The sequence below is a fragment of the Thermomyces dupontii genome, assembly GCF_041956625.1.
Source record: "Thermomyces dupontii strain NRRL 2155 unplaced genomic scaffold VTN31scaffold_1, whole genome shotgun sequence".
Taxonomy (NCBI): Eukaryota; Fungi; Ascomycota; class Eurotiomycetes; order Eurotiales; family Trichocomaceae; genus Thermomyces; species Thermomyces dupontii.
The window spans coordinates 3,837,542-3,861,164 of NW_027192307.1; the positions used below are offsets into that span (position 1 = coordinate 3,837,542).

General features: G+C 51.1%; 6 protein-coding genes across 6 annotated transcripts; 5 read left to right on the forward strand and 1 right to left on the reverse strand.

The window, feature by feature from the left end:
- Positions 1–1,593: 1,593 nt before the first annotated feature.
- On the forward strand, positions 1,594–2,101 carry VTN31DRAFT_1446 (uncharacterized protein; the record flags this gene model as incomplete). Its single annotated transcript, XM_069401504.1, has 3 exons — positions 1,594–1,709; positions 1,782–1,948; positions 2,028–2,101. The coding sequence occupies 3 exons, from the start codon at positions 1,594–1,596 to the stop codon at positions 2,099–2,101; spliced, it is 357 nt and encodes a 118-aa protein (XP_069264302.1).
- Positions 2,102–4,547: 2,446 nt separating this feature from the next.
- On the forward strand, positions 4,548–6,257 carry VTN31DRAFT_1447 (uncharacterized protein; the record flags this gene model as incomplete). The annotated part of the gene is made up of 2 exons (XM_069401505.1): positions 4,548–4,560; positions 4,858–6,257. The coding sequence occupies 2 exons, from the start codon at positions 4,548–4,550 to the stop codon at positions 6,255–6,257; spliced, it is 1,413 nt and encodes a 470-aa protein (XP_069264303.1).
- A 4,207-nt stretch (positions 6,258–10,464) lies between these two features.
- Positions 10,465–11,533, reverse strand: VTN31DRAFT_1448 (uncharacterized protein; the record flags this gene model as incomplete). Its single annotated transcript, XM_069401506.1, has 2 exons — positions 10,465–11,122; positions 11,181–11,533. The coding sequence occupies 2 exons, from the start codon at positions 11,531–11,533 to the stop codon at positions 10,465–10,467; spliced, it is 1,011 nt and encodes a 336-aa protein (XP_069264304.1).
- A 433-nt stretch (positions 11,534–11,966) lies between these two features.
- Positions 11,967–13,834, forward strand: VTN31DRAFT_1449 (uncharacterized protein; the record flags this gene model as incomplete). Its single annotated transcript, XM_069401507.1, has 2 exons — positions 11,967–12,147; positions 12,204–13,834. The coding sequence occupies 2 exons, from the start codon at positions 11,967–11,969 to the stop codon at positions 13,832–13,834; spliced, it is 1,812 nt and encodes a 603-aa protein (XP_069264305.1).
- Positions 13,835–17,725: 3,891 nt separating this feature from the next.
- VTN31DRAFT_1450 (uncharacterized protein) lies at positions 17,726–19,996 on the forward strand (the record flags this gene model as incomplete). The annotated part of the gene is made up of 3 exons (XM_069401509.1): positions 17,726–19,529; positions 19,585–19,883; positions 19,949–19,996. 3 exons carry the CDS (start codon positions 17,726–17,728, stop codon positions 19,994–19,996), a joined length of 2,151 nt encoding a protein of 716 aa, XP_069264306.1.
- Positions 19,997–21,513: 1,517 nt separating this feature from the next.
- Positions 21,514–23,570, forward strand: VTN31DRAFT_1451 (uncharacterized protein; the record flags this gene model as incomplete). The annotated part of the gene is made up of 2 exons (XM_069401510.1): positions 21,514–21,880; positions 21,961–23,570. 2 exons carry the CDS (start codon positions 21,514–21,516, stop codon positions 23,568–23,570), a joined length of 1,977 nt encoding a protein of 658 aa, XP_069264307.1.
- Between the last annotated feature and the right edge of the window lie 53 nt (positions 23,571–23,623).

Genomic DNA, 23,623 nt, shown 5'->3' on the forward strand with positions numbered 1-23,623 from the left:
AATAGTATGTAGCACGCCACAAGGGCCAAGCATCAAGGATCGATGATTGATGATTATCGAAGAGAACTGAATCGAATAGCAACCCGGGACTTTCCTCGACATCGAGTTGCGAAGAATTGAAACCTTTCAGGTTATTCCCATGAAGTTGCTTGAACATATTGCTATTCCATGAACCAAAGCACTGTCTTGGCGCTTGTTTTCCGTTCTTGTTTTCTGTGCACTTGTGCAGGGGCCGAGGTAGTACATGGTACCTACGAGTAGTTATACTCCGTACAGCTTGTCTAGAACTGGGGCCCCTTGCTGCTGAACCCTTCTCAGGGTCCATGGGACCGAACATTGACGTAATCCCGTCGAACGTTCAAAATGACTATCAAACTATCAAGAAAAAAAAAACAAACTCAGAATGATCAATAATAGATAGATACGTAGTTATACGTTGCGCGCGCGAGACATATTGTGGATGGGCAAGGATGGGGTATGAAGGTCTGAAGGACATTGATATCGGTACAGGTCGTTTTTCTCCTTATACATACAGCAAATTCTTTTCTCCTTTTCTTTCCGCTGGGAAAATTATGGTCTAACTAACTGGATGTACTAAAATAAGATGTCATCATTGTATAGAAAACTATCAATTCGGGGTTTATCCCGGGTTCCCGATAACTTTGTTCCGTGAAAAGCTCAAGCCACCGCTGCCTAGCCTTGACTTACCAATAAATCGATCAAAAGATCAAGATCTGCGAGTTCAGAGTTCGTCAGCCGATCTTGTTTGCATCGCTAACAAAGTTCGCTGCACTTCTCGCCACTAGTCAGCTTGGGATGCATGACCTTCAACTAGTATTCAAGCATACCATGGTAACCCTCTTCATGGTTCTCTTCAGACTGAATTTGCACAGTCGTGCCGGAGTTGTTGTCACGGAGCTGACGGCTCTCGATGCCTGTCAGAAACTCAGAAACTCTAGTTACATACTGACAGGTCAAGGATATTCTCTACCACAAGGACACTGGGAACGCTGCCCGTTCTTTTTTTTTCTTTTTTTCTTTTTCTTTTTCTAACTTCCATCATACGCGTAAGATCGCAGCAGGTTATTCGCAAGCCAGCCGTAGCTGATGTAGTTTGGAGAGAACCAAGGTGCCGTTGCTGGTGTCCGATCTGGGTCGAATCCAGGCGGGCCGATTGAACCAGAACCCAGCAGTTTCTCTTCTGGAATGCGGAAGCCGAACTGTTCTTCACCGTACGGAGTACTAATTAGTACTAGCTACTGTATCCGAACAGCTGGAAAAATTTCAACGATAAAGCAACGAGTTCTCGATCACTCCTGAGGGTAAATACTACCGATGGAACAAAATCTTGAAAGTGGGAGGGTCAGAGAACCAGCATTCTCCGGGGATCTGAACAAATCGAGTTGTGATCCGATCTGGTCGGAAAACCCTCTGACCAACCGTTGGCATGCAGAAATTATGCACTGGTACGGAGTACTACGGAGTACTCCGTACAACGCACGGTGGCCAGCAAAAGCCGAGAGTTGCGGACTCTGCATCCGAACAGCGCGGAGAAGTCCAGAGTGTAAGACTAGTCCCTGAAGAAGCGAGTCGATGGATGTGATCACGGAGGCCACCACTGTAGACTTCATTGCTAGTAGTTATTCGTTTCCTCAAGTTGTAACAGAAGAACTCCCACCTTCGTGTGCCAGTCCCCGATACAGTGCAAGGTTGGTGAAGACAGATCTTCAGTCTAATGTCTTTCCCAAATGTTGGAGCTTGACTGATCAGAAACCAACTAGTATCGTCATTGAGTTTTTTTCCCCACAGAACTTTGAGATCAGCAAGAGCAGTTATTGCTCAATGGACAAGTGCATTCCGAAATCCAGAAATCTTGAATCGACAGACGGAACCACTACCCGAGATGTGACGGGTCTCAAAAGTCTCAACAAGCCACCAAACCTGTCTTGTGAGTTCACTGCAGAGGAATTTCTCGAAGTTGAGGATTTTTGAGATAGATCTGGCATGCTGATTGGGAGATTGAGCAGCAGCAGATCACAGATCTGATCACAAAAAGCAGCCAATCATCGAAGGAATCATTGTGGAGGTGTGTGGCTGGTGATGTGGACGGTGGAGAGGCCCAGATCGGCTATTGTGGCGGTGCTAGACACACCAGCCACATTCTTGATGTCGGAGCACTGGCCAGTCTTGGGAAGATGCGTTGATCAACTGTGCTGCAGAGTCAGAGGTCAGGTTGTCAGCAAAGCGATTGTCTCGATGCAAGTGCTGTACATACTTTGAGGATTCTTGATGGTTGGATGTCCACCGTGGCTGCCCGGACTGGTTGAGTTTGTCGTCTACGAGTAGGGAGGAGTTGTAGTACTACCAGGAGTACCTACTCGGTCCTCCGACGTCCAAAGTAGTCCTCTTACCTACGTTGTTGAGCTGAAAGAATGTGAATTTTGTCATCTCCATAGCCGCCAGCGATGCCCACGGGTACCCTCGGCAAACAATGCCGGAGCGACGTCTCGACCCGTCAAGCCTACTACTCAGCTCGGACACAGGTAAGTACTAAGTACAGATAGTCACACAAGCCAATTGTACTCCGTATGATCACGGCAACTAGAATGAATGAGTGAAAACACTGCCGGCAAGGCCCGTGAACAAAGAAGACACGATTACATTGTGTCAGCGCCTTGTGGAATGGCGATAACAAAGTACAGTAGGTAGCAGTTAATTATATGGTGTTGTGGAATCAGCCGGGTTGAACCGAGAAACACCTTTGTGGCACAATACTTGTACGTAGCACGGGTGTGGGAAAGACTTCCAAACAGCTTCTGATTCGGCCGCTCTTTTGTTCTCCGACAGATGCGAGCCAATCTGACGTTTCTCGAATTAAGCTTTGTTGGGAATTCCCAAGATTCTCTACCTACTAGTTACGTACTTAGAGAGTATCTCCAAGATCTCTCTCTAAAAAAAGGCCAAGGAGGATGGCCCCGGAAAATCGGAGCCCTTGGCTTGGCCTGTCCCACGGCATGAAGTCATCCATTCTCCAGTTTCCCTCCATGCTGCATTTGTACGGAGAACGGAGTACGGAGTATCCGTATTCGAATTTCCATTCGCCTTGGATCTTTGTCTGAAGCCTGGTCCACCATCGGCGTCAAACACTGAACACACAATAAACGAACACCCCCATTCAACAAAGAACTTGAAACAACCGCGCAGTGCACAAACAAGATGAAACGACTTGTATGTCCAGGGAGCGGCGCTAAACAGCTCTGTGCCGCAGTCTCGGTCTCAATTTTGCGGGCTTGACATATGAGGGGAAGCAAGAAAAAAAAAAAAGAAGGAGAGAAGAGAGCGCTTTGGAGGTAGAGACACCAGATAATGTGGACTAACCACTATACACCGTGACGATGATCGACTTGTCTGGGCCACACACTGCCTTGGAGACAGAAAATAGGGTCCCAGCAAGATACGGTAACCGGTAACGAGTACGGAGTACATATGGCGCTTGGCGGTGCCTGGATGCATCGCCAATCTTCAGAATAGCCTTTCTGGCGGGTCATTATGGTCCATCAGATCTTTCATTCTCCACATTACGGTGCCGATGATGCTGACGGAGAATGGCGATCAACTGGAACCCGGCTGGGCAGGGTCCTAGCCCTCGATGACCGACTCCGCTGGGAGCCGCTCGGATCCCAGCACCGTCAGGGAGGTACCTTTCAGATCTATCGACATCGCTACAACCGGGCCAACTCGAAGTTTAAATGCATTCTAAGAATACATTGTGAGCAGCTTTGTGCTCTCTTTCAAATCTCTAATCACTTCCCGAGGACCTCCGCGACTGACCGTCTCTGGAAACTTGGGGAAAAACCCCAGCGCGCGAGAGACTTCGTTCAACAACATTCCTATCGCCATTCCGGGGCACGGACAGTTCGACATTCTCGTGGGGTTTGACCCGGCCAAGGCTCGTCGCCTATTGGGGCTCCCTGCAAGTCATCATTGATGGTATCAGTAACGGTCGCCCGATCAGCAACGGTCTTCATGATCCACTTTTGAAGGTTGGCGCTTCCAAAAGAGAATCGCAGAACCGCGGCATCTAGTCCCAAATCGAGGACATCTGCAGGTGTGGTGGCGGCGTCTGGGAAGACATCACTGCAAGGTAAAAAAGCCGTCCTTCTCTGAAAAGACTCATAAACGGTCTATACCTGTGAATACCTATAAACTCAATATCATCCCTCCTTCTTGCCCTGGCAGCCTGTATGGAGACCTCCCCTTGCTGAGAACCGATTTCAATATTTCGACCCCGCCTCGTCCCAATCTGGAGTGCGCGTTGCAGGGTGGCTCTATATTCTCACGAGGTTTCGAAACGATTCCCATTGTTCTCTTCCCAAAGTGCTTCTCCTCGTGAACCTCCCAGCCATCCGTCGAGGCCGATCCCAGACCATCGTCCGCGTTCTAGTGAATCGCGATTATCAAGGAAGCCCTAACCCACATTCCAGGCCTTGCTTGCAGGTACGCGTCGCGTCGACAGGGCTTCTCGACCCTTTTGCAACCCTGGAGCTATGGCGTCTGACAGTAAGTGGCCCTCCGCGGCGATATCCTGGTATTTGATCTCGCAGCCGCCCTCGTTCCTGCTTTCTCTCCTCCTCACCCGGCCCAATCCTCAGCATTCTTGTATACCTTACACGCTCTCTTTCCCTCTTTCTTTCACTCCTTCACTGTCCTGTCTCGTTGCCATATTCACTCTTTTATCAAGTACTATTTCTTTGGCAACTCTCTCCTTTCCTCCCTTCCAGCGTTCTTTCTCTTTGCATCAGGAAGGGGTTGTGCGTGCCAACGTATCTTAACCTTTTTTTTTCTGCCCTTGTACAGTCAGTGAGGTCGTGATTGATCCCACCCTCCGTCCTCTCGATCAGCAATCGCAAGACACGGACGACATACGATCGGATCTCAGTATGTCTGACAGGCTCACCGTTGATGTGGACTGCCCGCCACTGGGAACCAGTGCCTGCTCATCCATGACTTCAAGCTTTTCTTCCTTGGATTCTCCCACGCCCACCCCGACATCAATCTACAGTCACAGCTCTCTTGCCTCGCCGGGTTGGTCCGAGGGAGCTGGGTCGGGTTACTCGGGGTCTGGTCTGGAGACGAACCGGATCACGACGCCATTGAAGAGCAGCTTCCGGATGGCCAACATCACAGCTGAGGATGGCCTGCCAGTGCCCTACGATAACGTTGATAAACAGGACAAGGGTTCTCTGTTTGAGTTTGTTCCGGGCTACAATGACAGCGTCGAACAGTTTTGGATCCAGTACGTGCCGCAGAAGCCATATGACCAACAGACCAACTTTGCATGCCAGTCTCCCATGGAGCCGCAGTACCCTCAGGTGCTGCGAGGCCCCTGCTACCGAGGCAATCAGGGCACCTATCTGCCCGAGTCGGCAAACAATCCGTGCCTTTCACGGCCAATCTTTCAGCAGCCAGAACGACTGCCCGGGACCATGTCTATGAACAACATGAACTCTTGGATGCCGTCGGGCGAAATGATGACTCCGCAGACTATCACGCCCGCTCAAGCATTTCCGGACGCGCCGATGACGCCGCCACCTTCCTTCTGCGGCGCCCCTGACTCGGCTGGCACGTTGCGCACTCACACGCCGGTCACGCCGGTGCGGTCTGTTTCCATTGGAGGCAGTCCGGGCAGTGAATCACCGTTGGCACGGCTATCGAGCGGACAGAGTGATCAAACCGACGAGGAGTTCACGTTGTCCCCCGGTGGTTCTACCGAGCGGGGCGCTCAGCGCCAGTCGTCCAAGAAGGTGGTCAAGCGGTCGTCCTCGAAGCAGAGTCTGAAACTGGAGAACCTGCCCTCGATCATCAAACAGGTGCAGTTCCGATGCCAGGAACCCGGGTGCAAGGGCCGATTCAAGCGCCAGGAGCATCTCAAGCGGCACATGAAGAGCCACTCCAAGGAGAAGCCGCACGTCTGCTGGGTGCCTGGCTGCGGCCGCGGCTTCTCCCGCAGCGACAACCTCAACGCCCACTACACGAAAACGCACAGCAAGCGCGGGGGCCGCAATCGCTACGTCGCCACGTTGGACGAGACAAGCCCCGATTACGATCCAGACTTCCGAGGGCAGCTGACGCCGGACGGTCGTCCAATCTACGGCTCTAAGCTCGATGATCCCATGCCCACAGAGTCTCAGCCGCAGTCTCAGTCGCAGGCTCAGAGTCAGAGCACGGGCACAGATAAGAAATCAGAATCGTCCTGATTAGACGCCATTCCCCGAATTCCTTCTACAATCATTGTCCGCAAGCACACGATATACAGTTGGTCGGGACGCTGGATTAAGCTCCACGGCACAATGTACGATTCTCTATATATTCTGTTGCTCACTCACACACACACGCGCGCTCTCTCTCTTCAGAAGAAAAACAGAAAAGATATTGCGCTTTTGCAACCTCATTCCCCGGAGGTGTATTTCTCTTCTCTTGGCAGGTATTTGTCTTGCATCTCTCAATCTCCATGTACACGGCCGTTTGTTATTGTGGACGTTTTTCATGTTCATTGTCTTTTTTTTTTTTTTTTTTTTTTTTTTTTTTGTTTTTTCTTTCTTTGCTTATTCCATGTCATCTATTGACCGCCACCTACTAATACCATGTATTACCATCGATGGTGTAAGCCTAATGACAACAAAAGAACATGGCAGTTGGAACTGGCTTCTTTTTCGACGAGCTCGAAAACTTTGTTAACTCCTACTAGTAGTAGCATAAACTCAACGCATGAGTCAGTTGAATATCAAGATGATCGTCTCGAACTTAGTACCTTGGTAGATACCAGCCACATCAAACTTTGCATGAGGTCAAAGATTGCCGAATGTCCGATGTACTCCATACTGCATCATGCATGCAATATTATGCCCGAGTCGGGGCCCCGTCGACGTTTCAGGTCAAGGGCTTTGTAAAGAGGTAAGATTATGGAAAATCATCGATCCCTTGCCTGAGCAGCGAGCCAATCAGCCATGGCAGATTTCAAACGTCTCCCACGATCGTATAGAGGGTAACCGAGTAGGCCAGGCCCTCGGGGTATGAGGAAGGAGACTTTTTTTTTTTTTCGAATTCAAAACAGGCTGTCGGGCAGTACAGTACCTATCCTTCCTTCTCCACAATGGCCCGCACTATGTCCTCGAACCGTTCAGTTCTTTGAGGAATATGTACGCAAGAATATCACTTTCGGAATTGACATTCCGGCTTTCGATGTAGAAGGGACTATGTACTATCCGGAAGGTAGGAATGATGATCATGAGGGGTCATTGAGCTTGGAGCGAGGCACCAGAGGCGAGAAACCAGGTTCAATGAAATCAATGGGATGGAGGGTTCTGGGGCGTTCCAAACAAATCAGTCAAATCATGGAAAAGGAACTGCATGGCACAATAGTAATGAACGTTGAAGGGGTACTACTACCAGCCCTCGCCAATAAGCCAGATAGAAACCAGATAGGGATCCAGTGAAGGTTGCTAAGGTAGCTTTGTTGAGATCTGGCCAAAGCCATGCATCAATTGTTCCCAGCTCAAAAAACCCAACATATACCTACAGCACGAACCATCTAAGAAGGTAAGTACGCAACATGCCCAGATCATAGTACCTCAAGGACCAGGATTGGAGCATAGTAATATCGAAAAATAGATCATTGTCCTTGAACGTAATCACAAATAGTATGCTGTTCTCGGGGGAATTGCAACAATCCCAGGAAAGAGACAAAAGCCATAAAGAGGCGGGAAAGGGACCGGTACAGGGGACGAGAATTGAAGCTGGAAACACGGGATGAAGGGGGGGGCCTCAAAGAAACAGACAAGACGAGCAATCAAGGGGTACGAAACCACGCTATCCGCATCGGCAGAGAATATGTAGTCGGCTCATGAACTACCTCCCATTGAAACGGGCAGAAGAAAATCTCCCAGCTTCAAGGTCCTGGACCCGAGCTACAAAGAAAAAAAAAAAAAAAAAAAAAAAAAAAAAACACCTTTGGGACAAGCCATCCACGCTTTGGAGACGATCACTCCATGTTTAGCTATCTCATCTACCTTCAAGTAAGCGGGAATTCATTGACCCGAATGTTCGGCACATAGGAGAAAGCATAGACTGAATCAGTATGAGACACAATGCATTGCACACCTTGAGATGCCATTCTCAGACTGTTGAGCCCAAAAGAATAATAAGCCTCATCGGTACAAGACCTCAGCTATTGAAGAGATCATCATCGAATGGCCACGTTGACAAACACCAAGATGAGCGAAGACAATTTGAGGAATCCAGTTCGTTTCAGATGAATTCAGTTCGGTAACACCTTCAAAAGTATTCATGAACAGTATGCTGCAAACCTTGATCACCGGTCATCATCGGACCGGATCTCTTCACAAATCTCGAAATTCCAGAATTGCTCGGAGAACTTGAAGCGGAACACTTTGGAGTTCAGATTGTGGTTCTCAGAAAAAAAAAGTTGTCTCCGGAAAAATGCACGGACCGACAAGCGAAGTCTAAAAGTCACGTGATTTACATTGATGACTAAAACCGAATTGGCTGTTTCTTGTCTCATAACCCTAACCTAACCCTAATGATCACTTGACTCGGAGCGTTGGCCTACTCTACTCGTCCACCATCATGCATTTCAGCAACCAAACTGTTATTGTGCTCCTTTATGTGTTCATTCTTGCTATTGATGCAGAACGACCATCATATCCCATGGGACTATGCATGATACAGTCCCAATAGAAAAATCGTGCCCCATCTTGAAGCCTTCCACCATGCGTCCCAGCTAGGTTTTCGATTAAGTTCTATCATGCAAATGAAATGTGTCACAGAAGGCAACAAACATATCGAGCATGCGATTAGAAAGGAACGCGGCTGGATGGAGTGAGAAACAGGGTGAGTTGAATGTTTCAGGGTGAGGCTCATTACTTATCATGATTCCCATGGATATATATCTCCAAGTCTTGAACTGCATTCCATCTAATACAGGATTTAACAGTGCCCCAACCGTTTGGCTGGGCGGTTCCTCGGCCTTGATAATAAGTCTTATCACACATTCGTGAAATTTGCAAAGTTCAACCATTGACGTCTGACGTTGTGCTGACTGAAGGCCAAGTCTCTTGGAAACACAGTTGTATGAGAGTATTAGCTTTTCACGGACTTGTTTCTCCAGACCCATCAGGGATTGGGAGGGGTAATCCAATTTATTCCACGTCTCTCAGGAAAGCGAGTATGTACCTCTAGTAGAGATTGATATTTGCCGCGGATGTCCCTGCACCGATGCACCAAAGCCCAAACACAAGTGTGAAATCGCTCATTGATATGGAGTCTATTCAGATGTGTCAGGACAATCTTCAAGATTCTAATACTCAGTTGGCTGATTGTCAATGGCCCAGTTATCCGGCAGAGATTTGTCGTCCGCTTTCACGAGTAACGTCACGCTTGCGGTCTTTGAATCTTTCAGAACAAAGAAAGATGTCATCACTCACTTCGCGCTATCGAGCCCCTTTGCCTGATCTTCTGTGCAAGGTGTGGTCCTGCCCTCCGTCTATTACAGTTGAAGGGTTCAGAAGAAGGAGGTAGGGGACCGGGGAATGTTTGGGGTCTGGACGGCCCACTCCCTGGTTCTGCTAGGGTCGTTCAGCGTGTCGCGTGATAGTCGCGATTGATCCTCGTTGTAGAGAGGAGGGCAGCAAGGTCACTGCAAGCATGTCAAACAAGCCTGATTGTTCTGTCATGAGGCCGAGCCATATTGCATCTAGGATATGTTTTCCAACTGGAACACGTCGTAGTAGATACATGAAGCATCTAGTGGTTGAGCCCTATCAACGAAGATAGAATCCTGTCGAGAAGAGCAATTGCCGGCAGCGCGAGGAGCACTTTGCAGCGGGGATAGCCCTAAAAGATGCCATTCTTCACTGCAGATCACCTTGGATGTCCTTTCATGCTTCGCACTCTTCCGCAAAGGGAAAGAAAAAAAAGGCCCATGGGACTCATCTCTTTGTGACGGATTTCTTTGACAATCGGATCATCCAAGAAGACCGACCAAGGGCCGAGGATCTTTGCAAAAGACTGCAAACCATTGCACAGGCAAGATATCATTGTTTGGTAGTTATGGTGCAAGAGGTCGAGGGCTGCAGTTCAGAGCTTGCCTTTCCCGTCCTCCGTTGAAACTGCGAGCAATGTCAACATCACACTTTCTCAAGTGAGTTGGGACGATTGCCCCGTAGTTGCTTTCATGAGCCTCGCCTGAGGAGGCGGCAACTTTCCTCACATTGTTGAGATTCTTGATCATTTCCTACTTTTGTATTCATAATCTCGCAGATACACTGATCAGGAAGCCCTCCCTCGACGGTGGCAAGTGGGGGTGTGGCTTCCCACTGCTTTGATGTTTCAAAATCCAGCTGTTCTTCGCTCGAAAGAGATTGAGTCCTGATATAGACTCCAACTTTATAACGCCTTCAGGCGGAGATTCCGCCTCTCCTCCTCGCGCTTCGCGTCGACCCGAGACAAAAACTCCATCCGCCCCAGATACCCTTCCTTCGCCTTCGCGTGCACATTCAACTCATCCTTGATGCCAGCCGCATCGACATACTGCGCCCAATCCAGTCTGGACTTCTCCACCGTGTTGAGCTTGGGTCCCTTGATTTCCGATTCGGGCTTCGCCTGCTTCTCCCAGCTCTTCTGGATGGAGCCCACAGGGTTAGGGTCGAAGCGCGAGACACGCCGCAACGGCCGTCGTAGCTGAATCACCGATACTTCTGATTGAGCATCAGCGGGGCGGTCGTTACCCTCCAGGTAGAGCTTGGCCTCTGCGGAGTCCTTTGGGACTAGCTTTTCTTCCGTGATTACTTCGCCGGCAAACTTATAGGTGCGTTTGATCTTGATGAGTTCCTCTGATGGTAGTTTATCGACATGTTGCTGGGGGGCACCGTTTGTGGGTGGCGTCACTCCGGTTGGAGGTTGGTTTTCTTCTGATGTAGGCTCCTCCTCAATCTTGGGTTTTGGGAGCTCTTTGTCCGCGTCTGGTGAGATCATCTTTTGCCATATTGCGTCCACGTCTATGGTAGCCCCCTCGATCTTCGCAGCGGGTTTACGCTCGTCCTTCCTAGACAATCAACAAGATCAGTCACGTTAGGCTCCAGATTCATGCAACAACAACTCACTCTTTCATGCGCATTGCCCTTGTTCGGACAAATAACCCCTCTCCAAACCTCTCATCTTGTACGACATCGTCATCCTCGGCGCCTTTTCGTTTGCTTCTCTCCTTGGCCTTGCGTATTGTTGCCTCATCACCAGAAGCCAGCTCCAGGTCTTCATCTTGAGCTTCGCAATCCTTATTCGCAGACTTTCCTAGTTTTCTTCTCTTTGTAGGTCTGCTGGATTCGACGTCGTCTTCGTCTGTAGATAGAGCTGAAACATCATCTGCGGCGGCTTCGTCGGGCTGGAAATCCTCATCTTGCGACGAATCGTAGGACTCATCATCCACGTCCAGTGCTGTCGCTGCCGTATTTGACATGATATAGGGCCGAATCGGAACGCAAAGTAACGCAGATGGCCACTGATTTCGAGAAGGAAATATTCGCGATGGGAAATTTGGGACAACGAGCTTTTGCCATTGTCCTCGTCCTTTGCGCATGTCCCTCCGTAGATGAAAAAGGTGGGCGGTGAGTGATTCTGCCGAAGGCGGTCAGGCGCAAACGGAATTTTGCCGCGGGTCACAGTCATGATCAACGAGGGGCGACAACGACGTCGACATGGCCAGGAGGGATTAACTCGCAAGCGTGACATGAGCAGAACGAAATCCCGCTCACGGATTGTACCACGATAGCAGGCCATTGAATGCAAGCCGGGTGATTTTGCGACCTACGATAGCCCACTCACCCTCGATACTGGGTCATTCGACACATTTGATACGTGTTTTGGAGACAAAAGATCTAGGATACTGAGAAATGCCGCATTCAGTGCCTGTGCCCCCCGCGGGCTTCCAGGCCCTGATTCTCTGCGGCCCTGGCGTCTCCCTCAATACCTTTACTTCGAATCCAGAGGAGTTCCCCAAGGCGCTGATTCCCATTGCGAATCGGCCCATGGTGTGGTACCCGCTAGACTGGTGCTACCGGATGGGCGTTTCAAGTGTGATCCCTCGTCCGTGGAAGAATTCTAGGGCTCGCCGCTAATCACCTCGACAGATATCACCCTGATCACCCCTCCGGCGAGCCAAGCACCGCTCGAAGCGGCCCTTTCGCAGAACCCGCACCTGACCTCTCTCCCTGCCCCGTCTCCCTCCATTGTGGCTCCAAAGGAGCTCACTATGACGACCGGGACCGCAGAATTGCTTCGACTGCCTGAGGTTCAGGCATGCATCAAGTCCGACTTTATCCTTCTTCCGTGCGATCTGATATGTGAGCTTCCCGGCGAATCTCTTCTAGAGGCATGGATGGTATCACAAGCCGCGCTGGGCGGGTCAGCTGAAGACCACAACTCGCGCAGCGGAAGACCAGCCAAGACCACAATGCTTGGAGCGGAGAATCGGGGACGAAGAGGCGGTCTCGGGGTATGGTACGAGACGCGAGGGAGGGAGGAGAGCGTGAAAGGCGAGGTGACGGACTTTGTAGCCACGGCGCCCCTGGAACAGGATGAAGCGCCGGTGGTGTATCCGCCGGTAGAAGGGCCAGGGTCCATACGCTACAACCTATCGAAGCTGGTCTACGCGATGCCGATGGACTCGTTGAAGGAGCAAGTTGAGTCTGACAAGGCATTTCTGGTGCGGCACTCGCTAGTTCAAACTCACGCGCGGGTCAAGATGCTCAGCACATACCGCGACGCACACACCTATATCTTCCCGTACTGGGTCAAGGAGCTGGCAAAGAGAAACGAGAAGTTCCAGAGCGTCAGCGAGGATCTGATTGGCTGGTGGGCCAAGGCTGGATGGCAGAAAGGTCTGGGGGAGAAGCTGGGGTTCTCGGAGATACTCTCCGCACAGGAGGAGCGGCGGAGCGGCCCCGGCGCTGTCCATCGAGGAAGGAATCATCTCGAGGACGAGATCAACCTGCAGGCGATGAGCACAACCAAGACCGATGCGCCCACGTCACCGAACCAAGGAAACGGGGTAGACGCACCGACGGCGGAGCCGCGGTTCGCGTCCCGCGTCAACACGACGGTGTCGGAGCTGGATGGAACAGAGGCAGTGTCCGGCCACGTAAGATCCATCGACCCGCCGCCGATGCTGGCGTACATCCACTCGTCGCAGCCGACAGCGCCGCTAGTCCGACGGGTCGACACCTCCGCCCTGCTTCTATCCGTCTCCCTTCGCCTCGCCAAGCTCGAATCAATCGAAGAAACTGGCGGACGGGCAACGTCGCCGTTTGCACACGCGCACAAGATCGCGTACCCGGCGGGCATTGCGCAGCGGTGCACGGTGACCAAGGCAGACTGCCTTCTCGCGGAGAACGTGACGGTGGAGGAGAAGTGCGTGATCAAGGAGTCCGTCGTGGGCGCCAATAGCCACATCGCGAGCGGGGCGCGGCTGACACGGTGTGTGATCATGGACGGCGCCGTCATCGGCGAGCGCTGCCAGTTGACGGGGTGCATCATTGGGCGGCGGAGCAAGATTGGGCGCGAGTCCGTGCTGAAGGACTGCGAGGTGCAGGATGGGAACGTGGTTCCGGATGAGACGGATGCGAAGAATGAGAAGTTTATGGTCTTTGAAGGGCTGGATGAGGAGTCGACGGATGCGGATGTTGATCGAAGTGGTGAGGAGGATGGGGATGAAGGGCCGAGCGGCGATTTTGGTGCTCGAGGTCAGGATTTAGGGTTTTAATCTACAATGATCGAATCACGGGGGAATAGAGTCATGACTTCAAGAATGAAATTGATGCATTGCAATCATTCGAGTAAGTCAAATGCCAACTCACCAAAACCAACCGGGTATCATGAAAATCCTCTATCAAACAATCCAACGAGTCATGGAACAGAACGACAAAAAAGGATCATGAGAGGACTCGTGAAATGGTCATCGTCATCGTCTCGTTAAAAAGCCCTAGAGCATGTCAGTCCAACGCTGAACAAAGGATAGGGGGGGGGGGGAGACTAGGGAACGTAGAACCCGCTCCTCCGCCTCTCGTTTGCGCAACGAGGGGCGTCTTACGCGCGAGCTGCGCCAAAGACTGGAGTTACCGCGCAGAAGCCTTAGGCTCAGTACCGAAGTCTCCATGGGGGCAACCTCCACCCCCTTGATGGAGAGCAGGCTCAGGCGCTACTGATAGCGTTCTTCACTGGTGTCATTGTAGTCCACAGATTCACTTGCCGCAGCCGATGATACCGGCTCGCTGCCAGCAGGAGCCTTGCGCTTTCCGCCGTTGTTCCATCTTGGGCACTGTTTTGATCTTCATTGCCCGTCAGTTCATCTTCCACGCTCTCATTGGGTTTCAAATCCTGGATTCACGTAGTCTTGAGTCCCCTGCCCGTCTGCCTCCCCTTCAGCCGGCTCGAAATCGCCCGCGACAGCCGGCGCGGGCTCGGCATGGGCGATCTCGAGCGGATTTGCCAGGGACCGCATCCGGTGCATCGGGGCTCTCATAGGCATGTCTCTGAATCCACTCGTCAAGGTTCACATTAGTGCTCTCCGTCGTTGAATGATGACCAGCAATTGGAATCTGGGCGTCAGTGCAGGTGATGTGACCAAATCCAGAGCGCAGCGTGTGCAAACGCTCTTGCATCGCTCTTCTGCTGAAGCACTCTAAACATTCGCCGGGCATGTCCATCAATACTCGCAAAGGCATCCCGGTATAGGGTACCGTTGGATCCCGATGTGTCTCCCAACGAGTCGGGCGACGCGAAATCAAAGTGACCACATTGGAAGCGATAGTTGATGAACATCTAGGGAGCCCTGTTGTTCTCCTTTTATAAGGATGTAGAAGAAGTCAATGTCCTGAATGTTGTCGAATTGAAGATCGGGGTGTTATGGTTGAGCTGGTGCTGAGCATGGTGGATGACGGGGTTCTTATATGCTGTTGTCGACGATTTATGTCCAAGACAATAGACGATTGCTTTTTTCTTTTTTTTTTTTTTTTTTTTTTTTTTTTTTTTTTTTTTTTAGATGAAGCCAGAATTGGCTTTCAAATGGTTTGTCTTAATGGTTTTGTCTGCCAGTCTCTCAAAGACATCAGGGTCTGGAGCATGAAGGCCATGAGATACGGTCGATAAAGCAGCGGGCGTTCCATTGAAGCCTTTCTTTGTGGGCAGGTCCTTTGAGAGATGGCTTTGTCTCTGCTGACAGTGAGTTTTTCCCAGTCGTATCAACAATCTCAACAATCTCATTGAATATGGAGCACTCCGTTCAGTACAAGATTCCTTGTGGCAGTTCACCAAACCAAGTGCCGCGTTTGTCGAGCATTGAAGAATGGAGAGTGATTGATTGGCCGAGGGTTGAGAGTTACGCTAGTCCCAATGTGGTTAGTGTGACGCATGACAGGTGTGGAGTTCAGGGTTCCCCGTCCTAAAAGTTCCGACTGAGCCTCAGGAGTCAGGAACATGACGGGCAGGTCGCAGATGACGAGTCTGCACTGCTCATGATTGACGTGCGGAGGACGCGATATTCGAGTTTATTTTTTTTTTTTTTTTTTTTTCTATCGAGAAGATCGATATGTACATACATTTTTCCTCCACAATTCGATTCCGTTTTTTGATGCTCCCCCGCTTGGATATCACGATCGTCACGATCGACTTCCCCGGCTGGGTCCGTTCACCTTCTGTACTATGTACTCTGTTCCATAAGTACATACCTAGAGGTAGGTACGAGTACTCATTTTCATCCATTCTCCTGGGTGACCAAAGCAAGACGTTCATATTTGCTGTCACCTCAGTCTTTCTCCTCACTCGTCCTTCCCTATTCGAGCACGTAGGTACTGTATAGTACTGTACCATACAGGCATACACCAAAGTGACAAAGCCACTCTCCTAGGACAAGTTGAGGATGGTGAAATTCCAACATAAACTGGCATCACTTTGATTCAGCCTGTGGTCGACTGGAGATTATTGCGTATCAGGAGGCGCAGTTTGCATGAAAGCGGCCAATCCATCCATCCCGAGCCAGGAATCCAGGCGGCCAAAGCCTGCTCGACACCGCCTTCCGGAACTAGAAATCTCAACACAAGAATTTGGCCTGACTGTCACGTGCTGCCGGCAGAATCGAAGTTCCGACTCCTGGAACAAAAAAAGCAGTCAGGGGTTTCAACGGGTGGATCACCTGATCTTGGGGCTGTCGTTCTGCGCGTCTGATTGGCAGCTGGGCACTCACCTCCGAGCGTTGCGTGTGCACTGTAGCGGAGATACATTGCCGAATCAGACTTGGCGGCGCTCCAAGCTCTGGAATGAGGGCATGGCGTGCTTCCAGCAGGTTCTTCTTGAATCTTGCCTCTCTCTCATCTCGATTAAAGCGAAGAGCGAAGAACAGAAGGGAGGAAAAAAAAAAGGACTGCGGTGGAGGGGTAGGTAAAGGATAGGTTATGTGGGTGTTGTGTGAAACGGCATGGCATGGCGGGAAAGAAGGTTAAGTACTCGTACTCGTTCGTACTCGTAGGTTAGGGAGTAAATTACGGCCATGTCTGAGACGAGGATTTGTAATGAATGGTCTTCTCTATGACAGTTGACGGCTTCTGACTCGAATGTTGCATGACTGAATTGGAGGAAAGAATATTAATGTGAACACAAGGTCTCATCAAATTCACGAGATAATAAATCTCCTGCGTATAAAAAAGTCTTATCATCATGAATGTCACTGTTGGTCACTAGGGAACCAGTCTGAGCCAGGAGTAAAGGGATCCTCCGCATACTAAACTTGTCCTTGGCCCGCTGGAACTGCTCATTACTACGACTGATCACCCTAGCCCTCCCCTTCTCTAGAGTCTAGTCCACCGCTGTCCGTCCCGCCCCATTCTCCCTGAGCCCGGCATTTCTCTCCCTCCTGGCCCTCTCCCCTCCAGCACGTCCTTCTTTTCCCTCCCCCCAGATCGGCCCTCTCTGCCCTCTCCCCCCCTTATCACACCACCGCTCGACGAGGTGCTGGGCCTGTCGCGGCTTCTCTTCTCTTCTGCTTGATTCTTTTATTTATTTTTTTTGTTCATATCATGTGTTCCTCCGTGATCCTTTGAATCTGTTTTCATCTTTCTGCTTCATGGCGTGAAATCTCTCCCCCCAGTTCTCCCCCTGCGTCCATCTCGCGGCCCTCCAGTCCTCCCCAGCCTGGCCTGTTCGAACCCGGAGACCGCCAGAGTCATCATCGATCGATATCCCCCCCCGTTTTGACGGTTGACTGTGCTTTTGTGTCCACGTTCGCTTGTTGTTTCAGTTTCGCTTCCCTTGCATTCGTTCTGCCTGGCGCTGCTGGATGTGATCACACCGTCTGGGCTTTTGGTTCAGTGGTTTGACCAGGTATTTCCCCTTCATTCCCTCTGCATGTCCCAGTGACCCCTCGTGTTGCACCACCGTACTAACATGGCTGTGGTCGTCTCAGGTTCCGTCCGTCCTCTCGCTTGCGTCAAATCCTCCATCCCTAATCTTCTTCTTTTCTTTTTTTTTCCCCTGGGGCTGTCTTGAATATCACCGCCATCCCAACGGTCATCGAGATTCTGGCTGTCGAGACCAACGATCCACGTGTTCTCTCCGCTGTCGGAGTCACCCATTGCAACCACCCCCCGTCGTAAAAGCCATCATGGCAGCTTTGGTGCAAACCATTCCGCAACAGGACGGCTCTGCGACGATCCTGCAGACTCGTCCGTCCTCCGCCTCAGGCTCCGCTTCGCACACCTCTCGTCCACACCTGCCTCGATCTCACACCATGTCTCCAGGTCCCTACAGTGCCGGCGGTGGCTCTCCGGCGACGCGAAGTTCGACGCCAGTGGCGCCCTATGCCTTCACGAGCACGCCCAGTCTCGTATCAGTCCCCCAGTCGGGCCGTTCCAACAGTTTGAGCGCCCAGGATGGCCCTCCCCGCTTGCCTCCGATCGCAGCTGGTACTGTTTCTTCGTCTTCTTCGTCTTCCACCACTTCAAATGTCTCCAATCGCTCCCATGCATCGCAGGACGATAGCGTTCTATCGTCTCGAGTACGAACGAATGACATCCCCCGTCCCCTGTCCACCGCCAATGTTCCCTCTCCATTCTCCTGGAGCCAGGCCTCCCCTTCCTCCCCGTCCAAACCGTCCCCGGATCGCTATCGTCGGCCTCGTCGACAATCCATCGTGTCACAATCGGGAAATTCGCCAGCACCCTCGTCCAACGACACGGTCCAGACTACTTCCTCCAATCCGCTCCCGGCACGCCCCATTGCGGCCGTGCATGGTCATGTTCGAACTCCCAGTGCCGATACCACTCGTCCCCAGAAGCAGCAGCATCCAGAGCTGGCAACACGGTACAGACGCCGAAGCTGGGGCAGCTTGGATGCCGCCGAGGCATATGGGCTCCAGGGAGAGAAGATTTCCACGGCGTCCCTGCTCGCACCTCTTCCGGATCTGAAACTCCCGGGAGACCGTGCGCGTCCTGCGTCATCTCACTCCCGCAATGGGAGCACGGAGAGCATCCACTCGAGTCGATCGGCTCGGTCGGTCTCTTCGATAAGGGAGCGAGATCAGAGCCCCGCCCGATCGACCTCGTCCCGCGATGATGCCAACAAACATTCTGCTGCCGCACATAACCCATCCCCGCTGTCTCAACAGGTGACCGTTAATACCGATTCTTCGGAAGAGCCGTCCACTGCCAAGGAGGATTCATTCAAAGGCAGCTTGGCTGCGCGGCGACTGGCCGATCTCAGCAAGGCCGCTCCCCGAAAGATACCCGGCAAGTCTCGGCTTCGCCGAGTATTCTCCTTTGGCAGCGCCGCCGATCTCCACAAAGCCTCGGCTCAGAACACTATTGGCGAGCGTGAGCTGGTTGACGATGATGATGATCAGGATGGCCCTCATCGGACCTCCCCGGACGATGAGCTGGATCCCGAGCAGGCCGCCATTGCGGCGCAGCAGGAAGCCAATGGCCTAGGAGAGAGTATCTACGCCAATCATGGTCATCTCTTTAAGAGGTCGACGGATAATCTGTCCATATCCTCGACCGCATCCTCGGCGTCGATGATGCTGCGGAAGATGGGACGAGGCATGAAGAAATCAACACGCTCCCTGGTCGGCCTGTTCCGGCCCAAACAACACGGCAATGCCCAGTCGGAGCCCATGACTGTCGAGCCGACTACCCCGCAGGTTTCGGCAGCAAATGTTGAAGCCGAGCGCAAGACGATGACGGCGAATCCGAGTCCTCAGGAGACCGCGGGAGCAACCCTGTTCCCTCGTGTAGAGTCTGAGTCGAAGCAAAAGGCAAAGTCCTCGCCCAGCTCCCACTCCCCCGGTCCAGAGAGTCAGGCCAGTCCAGGCTCGTCCGACAATACTAGTGCCCGGACCCGTAAGAGCATCGTTGGCGGTGAGAAAGAGCGTGCTGAAGTCCTGGCTTCTGTGAGAAAGGGAATTTTGAAACGTGAGTGTGGACATTCCCCTGCATCAGGTTCTGCAGGTACTAACGTTATCGACAGACTCTGGAAGTGCGTCTCCCGTGACGAGGCCAGCAGAGAAAGCATCCGACAGTAGTGATACGCCCAACTCGAGTGGCCCAAGCACTCCAGAAGACCGCAAAAAAGGAGAGGGCGACGATTACTTTGCTCCTCGGCCGAAGAACGGTGTTGTCAAGACCATCGTTTTTAGTCCACGTATTCAATTCCACGAGACATGGCCCAGCGGCGAGTATGACCGACGGGGAGAGGCGGCCACGTGCAATCGCTTGACACCGGTTCTCGCGCAGCAGATTAAAGAGGAGCTGAATACCTTTAAAATGGTTGGTTTTTCCTTCCCTACCCTCCAATTCATTTCTCGAGTCTCGGACTAACGGCCTCGACATAGGAGATGGAAGTTCATGAAACGTCCAAAATCTACACGCATTTCCTCTGAACCCTAATGCATTCAGGGAGTCGGGCCACTGCACCGTTTTTCTCTTTTTTCCATTTAGAAAATTTATTTTTTTTTTTCGCATCAGCACAACCGACTGTGACCCAGCCTGTTTGAAGGCGAATTCGCGTGTGCGGTTCGCGTTGTACAGTTCTCATGACAGACATACGCTATCCGAGGTTCTAATGATGTCGGACTTGTTATTCTACGATATTCCCTGTCCCACCCTCCGACTGAACCATCGACCTTGGATCTTGTTTGGCGGGCATCACATTCCGGTTGATTCACCTTTCGTGATGATGGAAATATTCTGTTGACCCGAGGTAATCGGGCTCGTGTGTGATACGACATTTTGTTCTCTTCGCATTTGTATGTCTGGCAAGCATATTGTTTGCTGCTTTCGTTTTGACCTGTGCAAACAGTTGTGTTTACTACTTTGTGTCTGTCATTTCTGAGTCTTGTCGCGTGTACCCATTTCTTTTCTCATTTTGTTTTGCGGCTGGCTGTGTCTGTCGAAGTATGTTCGTTCTCCGCATCTTCTGTTGTCTGCTGTTGCCACTGGCATTTGATCTCGCGATCTGAGTTTGAGTGTCCTGGGAGTTATCTGCGTGGTTGACAGTCTTGTCTGCTTACAGCATTGAAGTATCGAGATCATGGCGGGTTAGCGGCCGTGTCTGAACTGTTATTATTAGTTATTGTTTAGCAGATCAACTGAAATATAGTAGTATTTTCTGCTCAAGGGCCGTTGCGCATGATGGGTGCAGCTTAAAGAGTTCCTGTATCAAGTCAGTCAGTCACATGGCCTCCGAATACCCTAACTCCCGACTCGGGCACAGCAATCCTGGACGAGCCGAGGGACAGGCAGCTCCTGGGATCGATCCTTTCGAATCGTGATTAGGACGATGACTGGCGAACAGTTCTTTTGCATGGTATCTCATAATCCCTCACAGAGGTTCTTACAAGTCAGCCCTGTCTGCCTCTGCGAAATCTTGGACTATTGGCGTAGACGCCGCAAGACCTAGTACGGTCATGCATGTAACGCGATAGGTAGTAGTACTATACTCCGTATATGAGGAGTCTTATTCTTGCTCGGTCAATGTGTGGCACAGACGCAGTTGAGTATGAACTAGGCTGCTAACTGATGCCTTCGGCCAAATCTACACCCTTGCTAACTGCCGCGCCGCACGGATCATCTCGTCGAATCAGTCATTTGTTTTTTGATCTTTATTCAAGCCACACATACATTGCTGCGTCGGCTCTCTGCATGAACCTCTTCTGATTGTCTCCCCGCAAGCCACGTCAGATCTGCAAGGCTATCTATCATCACGGTTATTCCAGTTTGCCTGGATGGTAAAAAAGAAACTCACTGTCGTGTCAATGCTCTGTTATCAAAAACCTTGATAATATGATATACTCAGCCGTCGCTCTTCATCCTTAGCAAATCCGTCAAATAAAAAAAAAAAAAAAAAAAACCCTTCCGCGTTGTTGATTTTTGTATCCCAGGACCCTGACGTAAAGCTATGAAACAGAAACCGCACGTGAAATCAGCCGAGTACATCTCCCTCTTGTCGCTCCTTCATGAAGTTCCCACGGAGCCGAGTAAGAATAATCCCACGAAATCTCCGCCCGCGCGAACCAATGTCAAATACGTCTTGCCGTTCAAAAAGGAGCGGACTTTGACGAGTACCCTTGGATTTCTCTCGAGCATTGAGGAAGATGTGAATCACATCCCAGCGGTTTGTGTTGCGCAAGAGCCCGATGAAACGGGTCTGGCTGTCTTTCTTGCCGTGAACAAAAGAAGTGCAGATGATGGTGAGCAGCTACTTGGAAAGATGAAACGGGGATTTGAGCAAGTGTTTGCGACACTCTCAAGAGAACTATCCAATGGTAGGGGATATGTGTTATTTCATGGATATATATGATACACCACATAGTAGGTACTAACGGTGTCGGTGCCGGAGAGGCAGATGACCATGCGACTGGCGAAAAGGAAGTCTTCAAAGCCATTGTATCCATGTGTTCTATTCGCATTCTGCAGCGACTCCGACTAGCCCGTGCTCCTAGGGATCCTGAGAACAAAAACCCCATCGACGAGATCCTTGGCCATACCATGAACTGCGCCAGGGACCAGGCAATATCCAACAGCATGAAATCAAAATTATCTTCATTTCTCAAGGCAGGGAATGAAGTTGTCAAATCGGTCAATGCCTGGCGAAAGTACAAAAGTGTGGAACGTCTAGAGACTACCGTTGAAAAGGTTTATCAGCTTCACCGGTTAGGAGCAATCGAAGAATTGTTGCGAGGAATATCGAACAAGGTTATGGATCCATCGTCGAAGAGAGGCCTTGTCAACATGGTTGCTAAAGTTGCAAGATATCGGCAGGCTGCTAGACTCCTTTTGCGCTCTGCAAGAGAATTCCCCATTGTCAGCAGGGTCAAGGTAGATGGAGCCACTCTTCCCGCGGCAATGTTTGATTATCCGCCTCCAGTTGGCAACTACAACCCCAGTCTGCCCACAACCGTCCAACGGCTGGGACAGAAATATAGCCAGAAAAGGAACATGTCTAAGATCCGTGATCTGCTGTCTGCACAAGAGGCAAGTCTCGAAACTCAGTTTGCAGGCAGAACACGCCATATCCTGGAGAAAGCGAGAATCCATGCCGAGGTCCAGCTTGTCATATACTGTGACCGTCAGTTGCCCAAGCAGATGCTTCCGCCTCGCGTTGTAAGCTCGAGCAAAGACGCCTGCTACCTTTGCAACCTGTTCATCGGCAATCACGGCAAGGTGCATATTCCAGGAAGTCACGGACGACTCTATCCTGGCTGGCGGCTGCCTGTGCATCCGGAGCTGGGACAACTCCAGGGCGCATTCAACCAGCGCCTCGAGAACCAACTCAGACAAAGCCTGGACAAGCTGCTGATAAATCAAAAAAAGACCGTCCACCCACACCCAAATGAAAGCACGCTTCTGACACTGTCTCCATCATTGCTCACGTTAAAATCCGGGCTGTTATCTCGTTCCGGATCTCAGCTTGCGGTGTCAGAGAAGAATGAGGATAGAGCCATCAGTGAAGTCATTTCGTTACCGCCGCCTTCGAGCGTTATGTCGTTTCCCACCACCACTGTACGCGCCGAGAATTCTCGGAGTGTTCATGCCACCTTTGACACAGTCGTCGGTAGTACTGCTATGACTCCGGTGGACACTCATCCACGAACAAATGACGTGGGTAATGGATCAGCGCAGAAACTGCTGAACGTCGAGGAGTCTTATGTTCTGGAACCACCATCGAGATATCAAAGATCGTTTCTGCTGAATATTCCCGGCGTGGTGGAGCTGGAACTCGAAGGACCAGATGGGTCGAAAGGGAAGTCTGCCGTTGATCAAAACTACTATTCCTTCCCGCTTGATACGGTCGAGTGGCTGACTGCTGAGGAAGCAACCTCAGCGAGGCAATGCCACCCGAGATGCATCGTTCAGGCCGAGTCCATCGAGGGCGAGGTTACCCATGCATTATGTAGTGAAAATAATTTTTTTGTCATTGTGCGTGGACATGCCCTGAGACTGAGATTCCAATAGGGCTTCTTCTATTCGGGAGCATCGATGAATGGTCAATGCTACTATCAATTATC